At 41.1% G+C, this 10,907-nt stretch overlaps 1 protein-coding gene across 1 annotated transcript; it reads right to left on the reverse strand.

Moving 5' to 3' along the window:
• Positions 1–1,694: 1,694 nt before the first annotated feature.
• On the reverse strand, positions 1,695–9,076 carry LSM6 (LSM6 homolog, U6 small nuclear RNA and mRNA degradation associated). The gene is made up of 4 exons (XM_068403991.1): positions 9,010–9,076; positions 7,072–7,184; positions 3,452–3,565; positions 1,695–1,952 (listed from the first exon to the last, which is right to left on the reverse strand). Exons 2-4 carry the CDS (start codon positions 7,163–7,165, stop codon positions 1,918–1,920), a joined length of 243 nt encoding a protein of 80 aa, XP_068260092.1. The 5' UTR covers positions 7,166–7,184; positions 9,010–9,076; the 3' UTR covers positions 1,695–1,917.
• Positions 9,077–10,907: the final 1,831 nt, after the last annotated feature.

A 10,907-nucleotide genomic window follows, 5' to 3' on the forward strand; every position in this document is an offset into this window, starting at 1 on the left:
TGTGTTGCTATAGGTGGGCAGGTGGAAGAGGGGAGAAAGGTGGAGGAAAAAGAGGGGGAAAAAAATTAAACCCATATTAAAATAAATTTTAAAAAATCCAAAACCCAGAAAGTCTCCAGGAATGAAATCACACAGTAACCTGCCAGCTGCACACAGACAGCAAAACAAATGAGAAACCACATGCTCTACTTGGAGGTATATCTTCCTTTTTTTTGAAAGGAGTCACTTTCAGAAGAGCAAGTTGGTGATTTGTACTTGCACCTTGGACTCTTTTCAACCCTTGTCAGAAAACAATAAATTATTGAACCATAGTATAAAGTACCATCTGAATTGTGTGTTCTGTAGTAGCTTCTGAACTGTTTAATGTGGAAAGGTTAACTACTGAATGCAAAATAACTTAGAATTATTCCTTGACCTTAAAAAAAAAAAAAATTAAAAATTTGCAACCCACTTTCTCTCCCTTGGAAAACTGCAATGTTACTACTCCCTGCTTGCATTAGAGCTACTAGTACTTGGAAAGAATGGACCAATGTTACATTCACACAATTGTCTTGTGCTCATCCACACACAACTATAAGTATTTTTGTTCCTGGAGGCACAATAAACTGCCCAAAGAATAAAGCAGGACTTCAGAAAACTCATTTAAAAAAATTGGCTAAATAACCTCACCATGAGGTACATAACTTATAACTTTGTCCCGAGGAACAAGAAAACATTCTGAGTATCTGGATGTTAAGTGCAGTAACACTTAAAAATATCTGAACACTGAGGGGTTTGTTTTTTTTTTTTCCTAGCTCACTGCATGTAAAAGGAGACAAGATATTTTATAAATTGGTACAAGTATCCTTGTAAAACAGCTGGATTTACTTACTGGGCTTTGATTCTCTGGGAGCATTGTTGCAAAATATAAACAAACAAGTTCTGACTGTTGCCTGCACAGAGGTTCCCCTTCCCTAATGCATACCCCATACTATAAGTTTAATGTATTTGTTCTCATTTCTGGCTAGCACATAAAGAAAGGGAATACATAGATGGTACTAGGTTGGGGAGGGAAGCAGATGGGAGAAAGAGTGAACTGTCTGAAGAGGATAGATATGGCATGTTGACAAAAGCTTTTAGATTCCTAGTCTGTTTTCAGAAGTAGTTATAGGTATTAGTTAAAATTGCTTTTTATTGAAGTACATTGTGTTTGATACAGATCCAGGGAAAAAGGTAACTGCAAGCTGAGGTAGGGTGGGGAGTACTGAGGCAGGAGGTGAAGCAGCTACTAGCTGTGCTGGCATACCAGCAGAGAGCTTTTCACCTGTGACTGACTTCCTCAGCTGGCACAGAGCTTTCTTTTCACCCTTAGGGCTTTTCTTCAGTTTGATTCAATTCTTTCCCCACCCCTAACTGTTGAGGTGTCACTGTTACATCCCTTGATTCAATCCACAATTCAAGATTTTTTTGGACAGCTGAACTTTTTACCCGATGACTCTTACTAGATTGGCATCTAAAGCTGACCCTGTGTTTTCCAAAAAAGGACAGGTCATTGTCACCAAAACACTAGTATTTCTCTTCCCAACATCAGTTAAACTATTGTTTTGCCATCACTACAAGGCTGTGATTTGCAATTACTCCATGGCTGCTTACCTTCCAATCAGTATTTCTGTAACTGTTAGCATAATTAAATGAGCTGTTGCTTTTAATTAGTCTTGCGGCACTATTACATGCTTCACTTTTATTTTTCTCTGTACAGTGGGAACAAAGCAATGCTTTGAAACAAAAACATTCAGGAAGTTTACACTGGTTTACATTTATTTAAAAAAAATATTTAAACACTTGTGTATTTCACCTGTGGATTATTAACTACAAATCAAATAGGGCTCATCACTTTGAAGAGGTTCACAAGTACAAAACAGATTCCTTCTGGCATCTTCACATCCTCCTCTTCTGTGTGCTTATGTACAACACTGTGAAAAGGAGAAAGTGGCACACATGAGGGCCCTGGTAAATAACGTGCAGAAGCCTGTTTGTTTAAAACATCTTATTTCTATGGCTTGTAAAACAACAGTTTAATGAATCCCATTGGGCATGGACAAAGTCAAGAAACTTTTAAGTCCAGGTTTCAAGAAACGCTATCAAATTTTGTATTATTTTGGTTCAGTATTTATTATATTCATAGCCAAACTACACTCCAGCAGATGCAGGAGGGAGAATAAAGCCAGCTACTCTGCAGCATTACTGAGGGGACCATGAAAGCTTCTAAGCAGCGGAATTACAGGTGTCAGACACTAATGCTATGATCTTTCAACAAAAGCTGGAAATCCCAAGCACTTAAGGCAAAGCTAACAATTACCTATGAAGCAGCAGATATCTTCCACTTGCTTTGGCTGGTGATATCCCCAGAACGGATCCATTCATGACGTGAAACTGCATCATGCTCCTAAACCTGGGATATCTTAAGTTCTCTGCTCAGCCTGTTCTTCAGCCTCCTGCTTCTCAGTCATTTGGTTTGACTTTTATAATAGATTCTTATTTCCATAATTGATTCTCCAGCTGCAATGTCACTGCACTGCTTGGCATTATAATCCAAATTCCTTGCAAAAAGCATTTGGCCTCATTCAAGGATTTTCTTCTCCCAAACACTCTTTCACACTGGTGCCACATTCTCTTTGACTCTTTTTTGTTACATGGGATTCAGCTCTTGTTTCTTTTTATTCCTTCCCTCCTTCCTGTCATCCTATTTCTTCTCAAGTAACTTGGTCAAACTCTGCTTCATTTACCTTCTCTGCAAGTCTCCTCACATCTGACTTGTGAACCTTTTCTATATTTAGATATTCTTCTCCCTGGCATGTCCTGCTATTACAGCCTAAATGATACCACAGAGTCATTTCAGGAGCCTGGGATTGTCCTTGAAGTGCACTAAAATCTACCTACTGCACTGGGTTATTCAAAGGCTCAATAGTAAAGTACAAGGGATTTTCTTGACTGGTGGTAAAATCTTTACTCATAAAGATTAAAATAACCTCCAGTACTAATGAACAGCATTCATGTCTGGACAATTGCATCACAAGAAAATATTAGTGTCATCAATATCTGTACTGTATCATAAATTTTCACAGTAGTTTGCCTAGCAAAACACAGACGCTTCTATGGAGCAGAGGCTGTCTAAGCAGGCAGTAAGTACAAAAGAGTAAACCTGTCAAATGACAGGAAATAAATTCTAAGGCTAGAAAAGAGCATGCTTCTCTAAATGAACTTCAAGTTCAGAGGCAAAAAGGGCCACAGGAATGCAGAAAAGCATAGACACTGAAAAATTAAACTGTAAAAAGTAAATACGTTATGGTTTCCAAGAAAGCCTAAACCTAATAGTCTTAGAGGCAGCTTGCTTATACCTCAGCTACTCCTCATATTCAGAAGTAAATATCAAAACACAATCTTCTAATGAGCAATAACACAAGGAAGTTACCATTATTTCCTCGGATAAACGCATCCCCGTACTTGTTCTTTAATTGTCCATTTACATATTCTTCAGTCTGTTCCAGAGCTATATTCATATACCCATCCAGGCAAGCCAGGACACCTGAAGACAGTGACAGTTTAAAAGTGAATCAGCTTAAACTTATTTTAAAATAAACAAAAATGCATTGTGTTTGAATAGTACTGAAAAACCTCTATCTTCATAACAAACTAAAAGCCCAAGCTTGGCCACATAGGTCAGCAGATCAGAGTATTCTTCAAAGAATTAAGCTGAGAGTGAGGAACCCCAGGCATTCTAGTAGCAACTTTCAGTTGACTTAAGAGTGGGGGGAAAAAAAGAAGTCATGGAGGCATGACTTTCAAAAGATGGACAATTTCTGCTTTCAAAGTTTAAGTTGTCCCTTCTCACTTGTGTTTTAAGCCACACACCTGAAAAGAACTTGTGATATTAAGTGTAACTGGATAACCTAAGGACAAGGCTACATTAAGTTTTCATCAAGATTTGTGACGGATATAGCTGAAAAATAGCCCTTTTAATACAGAACACCATACACATTTTTTCAGGTTTATTTTCATGCTTACAGATCTAGAGGAACATTGGCTGCAAGTCTCTGGTTTTGTGTAAACAAGATTCTACATAGAATTAATCAATTTTTCATTTTAATCCTGTTTAATTAATGTACCTCAAGAAAACTACCTCTGCCATTTGTAGTATTAGTTGTCCTTTTGACTGGGAAAATATGCATTTGAGTAGCACTGCTTTTAGAGAAGTACTTACGTTCTCACTTCTTACAGCCCCTGTTGAAGGCTGCACCTTGTTCACACAGTACTTCCTATGTGCTGGCAGCACGATGGCATTTTTTCATTCAAAATCACTCCTCAGTGCCTACACCCACCCTTAAGATCAGAACTATGCCCATCTACACTTCTAACTCGATGAACAAACAGACTATTCATGTGAGGAACTGAATGTGGGGATTAACAGATGTAAAGATTTGCTCAGAGAATGCAATCTGATTTGTTAATTGTGCACATAAAACAACTTGTAAACAGCTGTATTTATTAACTCCATCTCGCATGTGTGTGTTCCTGATTTCATCCTTGCACACACAGACGATACTACTAAAATAATTTTTTTCTCTGTTTGAAAAGTATGTAATTTATCTATCTGGCATTAAAACTCAAGAAATATAGTGTATTGGCTGTACTTGAGGAGAGGGAGAAAACTCCAGTATCAGAATCCTCCTCTAGGACATGTTTGCATTTTTCAGAAGTGTTACTGTAAAATCTTCCATTAAATGATTAGGAATTCAAGTTCCCCTGCCAACTTGTAATGGTTTGAGGATTATGATCTTCCTGTACGTTCTTCTTTCCTCTGTTTCCACAAAAATGGGAAAAATTGACTGACCACTTAAAGTGTTATTAAATGCACCAAAAAAACCCAAACAAAAGTCAAACTCTTTCTCTCCTGTAATCCCAAGTGTTCTACATAATAGAAAACAAAGTTTTTCCAAAATTAAAATTGGACTGTGTGGGGTTTTGTAAGCTACCATTCAGTAGTCCATAAATGCAGTATTTTCAAATTCTTTTGTTCCTAGAATGCATTCATGCTTGTTTCAGTTTCTTCCTCCTCTTTGTGTTTACTCTCAGGCCACTAATGGCATTAAATATTGTCACTGTCCATCCTGGCTAGTATTTTATCTGTTTTATCTGTATGTAGAGATGTTTTATGTACATATCCTTCTCTACACACTGGAATCATATATATTCATTTATCACTGATTACTTTCCCAGGGATTCTTCCCTTAGACGTGCACAGCACTTGGCAGTGAACCAGGACATTTTACAGTTACATATCAATGCTTGTATTAGGCCACATTTGTGTGTGTGGTGGTTAGGAGGGTGGAGGTACAGACATAAAATTAGCAACAGAGCCTAGAAGCAGAGTCTAGACAGATCTGCAACAAAAGCCTGAGATGCTGGCTTTTTTACTGTTTGCTTTTTACAAATGTTGTAAATTTCTGTAGAAAACAAACTGAGTGGATATTTTTCAAATGAGAACAGTACAGAGGTTTTTAACCACAGGATCACATCAAGTGGGGAGGAGGGAGAGCAGAGGGAAATAAGGAAGGGAGGAAAAAAAAGCCAATACCAAATAGGGCTGCTCAAAGGAACTATGGTTCAGTTCCTGGTAGGTCTGATTGGAGGCATGTTAAACTAGCTTCATTGAGGGGAAAGTTGAATAGTTTATCTGCAGCAGTTACAAATGGATCTTACTGAGCAGAAGGTACCAATGTTCTCAAAGAAAATAGGAATTGCATCAAAAAAACAAATCTGGTTTGGCCCTGCCTTGTGTATACCTTTAGGCAAATGGTGACTTGCTTTAATTGACTTTAATGAGCTGTCACTACATTCTCCTGCAAGAAAGAATTTACAGAGGCCAGAGACTGATGAGAAGTAGTGAAGCTTTTCAGCCACCAACCCCACCTTGAAGTGCTTAGACAATGTGGTTCTCGAAGAAATGACAGATTGCAAATTTTCTCAGCTGAGAGACACTAAAGAGGAACAAGAAGGGATAAAAAGGCACTGCTTGCTCTGTCAGTGAACAGTAGCAATTTAAAACTGTCATAATACAAAGATTCCTTGTCACAGCACAAACAAGTCTCTTCTCACAAGTGCTAAGCTGAGCCAATTGAATTAAACCTATCTGAAGCAGTGATCTGTACCAGGACCGTAATGTTTAAATCATTCCAGAATAAAATGCCTAAATTGCGCTCGATAGGAGACACATGACAGTTTTAATCAAGTTTGGATACTACTAAAACAATTGGACAAGCTGATAGTCTTATCCTAATGGGAGCAGGACCAGGACGTTTCACTGAACCAGGAAGTTTAACTTACTGCTTAAAAAAAACCCCTATAATCCTACATACAGTGCATGAAGGTATACAGATAGGCTGAAGAGTTCTGCAATAAAACTGCTGGACTGTGTTAAAATGAACTGAGCATATAGCAGCAAAAGCCACACTAAGCTTTCTCCTGTATCTCTGTGAGTCTTGATCCAACATGTGTCTAGGCAGCTGTTTAACCAAGAATGTAAATAACTCTTTCATCCCTCGTGTAAGAGTAGGCTTATGACTGACAGCACAGTTTACTTTTAAATCTTGAAGCTTTTCTGGACCAAGGTCTATACTGGGAAGTGGAGAACAGGAAGGTGAAGAATGAAGAAAAGGGTAGTTCCAACAAGGCTTGCTCTCAGAGCACTGAAAAGGGGACTGCCTGGCCATTTCAAGAACTGTAATTCCAGCTAATCTTTACAAATATCAGTTTAGAAGCTCAGAATCACTTCAAGACCTCAGTCTAACTATCCGTGACTACGGACGCAAATAATTTAGATAAGTAATTCTAATCTCTAAATCCACCATTAATGTCCTTTTCATCAGTTTCTCCAGGGTTGATTTTCTATTTTTAATGTCACCATTCTGAGATCTATATTCATGTACTCCAAGATTCTGGATCACACTGTTCTGCTTTTCAAAAGCAATGCATCTGTTCCAGCCTCCACAAACACAGACTTTACTCAGTGTGAGAGACAGATGGAGAACTTACCTCGATAATCAACTCCAGAATTTAATTTTACGACAACTGGCCTTCCAATGATTTGTTTTAGGAAGTCACTAGGGGTTTGCTTCCGTAGACTCATCTTGATCTTCTCTGGTAAGCTGGGAAGAGAAGTGAGAGAAAACATTTGGATAAGCAACATGCTCACATATGGTCTTTAAACACTCAGTACAGGCAGGCAGTCCCCTGAGTCTTAATATTTTCAGTATGAGAAAATATTGAAGGAGATAAAAGCAAAACCTTAAGGGTGGAGATGGAGACACAGAGCTCCTAGAGCCATAGCATTAAACTTTCCCTTTGGCATTTTTCTAACTTCTGAAATTATTAAGAATCCTTGTTTGCCACACTGTGCATCTTGTAAACTTCCAACAGAGCCAAAGGCCTCATCATCTCTGTAACACCTTTTGCTAAAGTGGTTTTACTAAAATTAGAGAGCTAAGCCATAATAAGTGGTTCATATCTTTAGGCGGTGGAGGGAGAAGCCAGTACATGCTCTATACACATAAGTCCGTGCTGGAACAGCAAGAGAAGGATTTTTGACATTGGCTCACAAATACGAGCAAAGAACAAATTTGAAAGGATGCCTTCAAATGAATCAGACTAAGGTTAGAATTAAGGCCTGTGATTAAATTATACAGAGACTTGAAAGGATGCCATGATTTAAAAATTCATGGTGCAGCATACACACAGAGTTTGGTATGAGACCCTCCGTCAGTCAGTATTGCTTAACTTCTGCTTTAATGTCACTTTGTCTAAGTAACAGCTGTTCTGCGTTTTAGATCAAAGGTACAAAATAGCGCTAATGCTGACACCAGCACAGTGTCAACTGTTTGTCGCTCACTTTCTGTGGCAAATTGCAACAGGCTATTCCAGCCATGCAAGGATGGTCGCTGGTTTTCCTATCAACACACAATGTCATGTGCGATGCTGGCACTGCAGGGCTCGCTGGTGTAGCACTTTATAGCTGAAGCTTTCCTGGAAAATTGTGAGACCCCCACCTGGAGTACTGTGTTCAGCTCTGGGGCCCCCAACATAAGAAGGACATGGAGCTGTTGGAATGATACCAGAGGAGGGCCACGAAGATGCTCAGAGGGCTGGAGCACCTCTCTATGAAGACAGGCTGAGAGAGTTGGGGCTGTTCAGCCTGGAGAAGAGAAGGCTCCAGGGAGACCTTCTAGCAGCCTTCCAGTACCTGAAGGGGGCCTACATGAAAGCGGTAGAGGGGCTTTTTACAAGGGCAGGTAGTGACAGGATGAGGGCTAACGGTTTTAAACTGAAAGAGGGTAGATTTAGATTAGATATTAGGAAGAAATTCTTTCCTGTGAGGGCGGTGAGACACCGGCACAGGTTGCCCAGAGAAGTTGTGGCTGCCCCCTCCCTGGCAGTGTTCAAGGCCAGGTTGGATGGGGCTTTGAGCAACCTGTTCTAGAGGAAAGGTGTCCCGGCCCATGGCAGGGGGGTTGGAACTAGATGATCTTTACGGTCCCTTCCAACCCAAACCATTCTATGGTTCTATGAAAACAAGCACCTTTGGAACCGCGGGTGCTACCCCACCACCTGCCCGCCCCGGGCAGCCCACCCGCCCTCGCCAAGGTAAACGCGCTCTGCTTTTACGCGCCGCTGCAAAAGCTGCGTGCTCAAAACCAGCTAAACCGACGTGAAATGTGTTTTGACAAACATCCCTGAGAGAAACCGCAGGCTTTTACTGCCGCTCGCTTAAAGAAAAACAGGAAAAAAAAAAAGGCAGAAGCAACAGCTGCAACAGACACCAGTTAAGTGTGTTAACTTACACTCTTAAGGCCGGGGATACACACACCTCACAGGAGCCCCCGCCCACCTAACCAGGCAGCCCCCCCCCCCCGGTCCCGTCCCCGCAGCCCGGTGGGTCACGCACCGCCGAGAGCCCCGGGCCCGGCCCGCACTCACCCGGCGCCGCCGCCTGCGCCCCTTCCCGGCGCTCGCCTCCCGCCCAGCCAGCCCCGCCCCGCCCCGCTACGGCGCGGCGGCAGGGACAAACCGCGCCGGGCGCGAGAACCGCCTGTGCCGCTGCCCGCCGCGGTGTATGTAGGGCGGGTGTTGTCCCACCCGAGGCCGGGGCGGTCGGCCTGTGACAGGGCCGCCAGCCCTGGCTGGTTTAGCGCTGTAAAAGCGCGGCTGGTTTCTCACAGACCCCCCCCAGAACCCGTCAGGTTGTGCTGCGAGGGGCTCACCCGCGGACTCTTCGTTAGCTAAAGTCCAATTTCTTCACCGAGATGCATTTTTTTATGGCTTGCTTACACCCCAAATAATGTCTCATCGATTTCTTATGGAAAAATTATGTGATCTGGTATGTAATTATACTATATTATAATGAGATCCTATTAATTCTAACATGATCCTGTCTTATATGGGCCTTATTGGAGAAATAAGTGAGCGTATAGCAGCCGTCAGTGTGGGTGTCCTTACCAGAACTAGGTAGGAAAGTGTTGCTCAGTTCATTTTACAGATGAATTAGTGAACATAGAAGCTAAGAGATTTTTTTTAAAAAAAAAAACAAAACAAAAAACCAAAAAAAGATCATGGCACAACAAGAAGCTGAACTTTTCTCCTCTGCTTCTCCCCATCTTCTCACCCATCTTTTCCCCTTTCCCCCAGGTACCCCTTAATGTCTGGAAAATACTTTTTTTTTTTTTTAAGGGATTTACTACCATGACAGGAGTTAATCAGCTGTGAAAGATTCTGGACTGGATTTTTTTATTCTTCCATTATTGATTTACTATCTTGGTGAAACTCTCAATTCTTGTGATACAAAGAAAACGTACTATGGCTTTTCAGAACCCAGATTTGTATTCTCTTTTCCTTCTGGAGTTCTTTATCTTTTCTGAACACGTATCCAGTAAAACTTTTTTTCCCCCCAAAGCTTAGGCTAAAAGGTTTTAAGAGGCAAGGTCCACCAACCTGACCTAGCTCACCTGACTGTCCCAGAGTTCAAGCGTAGGCACGGCCAGGAAGGTTGGGCCACGTTGTGCCCATGTTTCCAGGCAACCATCATGTTAATCAGGAGCATCCAACTGTGCTTGATTATATCTAGTACTTGAAGCAGAAAAGGAACATAAAGTAGTTACTCCAGGGAGCAGGCTTGCAAAGTTTTATTTGGCCGCCTGACTTCAGTGCGTAGTATTTTGATAAGGGAGTATTCTGGTTTTCGTTGTTATCAATCTCCCTGATAAAGACTGGGCAAATAGATTTTTCATGCCTGTGCTGGTAAACTTTCATGGCGATTTTGCAAATCCAGCTAGGGACATTTTACGGTTTGGGAGCCTTCCTCTGTTTTGTTTCTTATGAGTTTCTCTTTATAGCTTGTATTTCTTTTTTTGTGCTAGAAGTTAGATCCTGCTGAGCTATTTTGCCTTCTGCTCAATAGGCTGCTTTCTAGCTTGCTTAGGCATATACTTAATTACAATTTCTATGTGTGTGGATACTTTGGTTATTTGATGCCAGTCAACAAAATCCTTCTACTTTCCTGCTTCCTACCCTATTAACCTCTATTAACAACAACCCTATTAATAAACAACACATCTATCTTGAATCGTGGGCATTGAGATTGGCAAGTTTTGTGTCCTTAGCTCCCCTCTTTCATGGTTAAAGATCAAGTCATGAACCCAAATCCTAGCTAATTTTCCTCAGTTTGCCATAGGTCTTGAAGCAGCCTCACGTGCTGTTCCTAGTGGTAAATTAACCTTTGTGCAGGAAGGCATATGTTGCTGAGCACTTTGGTGTAGCATGATTTGCACCTGGGAAGACAATTCCCATCTTGTACATTCAGGAAGATTATGTCATCACAT

The sequence above is a fragment of the Nyctibius grandis genome, chromosome 6 (genome assembly GCF_013368605.1).
Source record: "Nyctibius grandis isolate bNycGra1 chromosome 6, bNycGra1.pri, whole genome shotgun sequence".
NCBI lineage: Eukaryota > Metazoa > Chordata > Aves > Nyctibiiformes > Nyctibiidae > Nyctibius > Nyctibius grandis.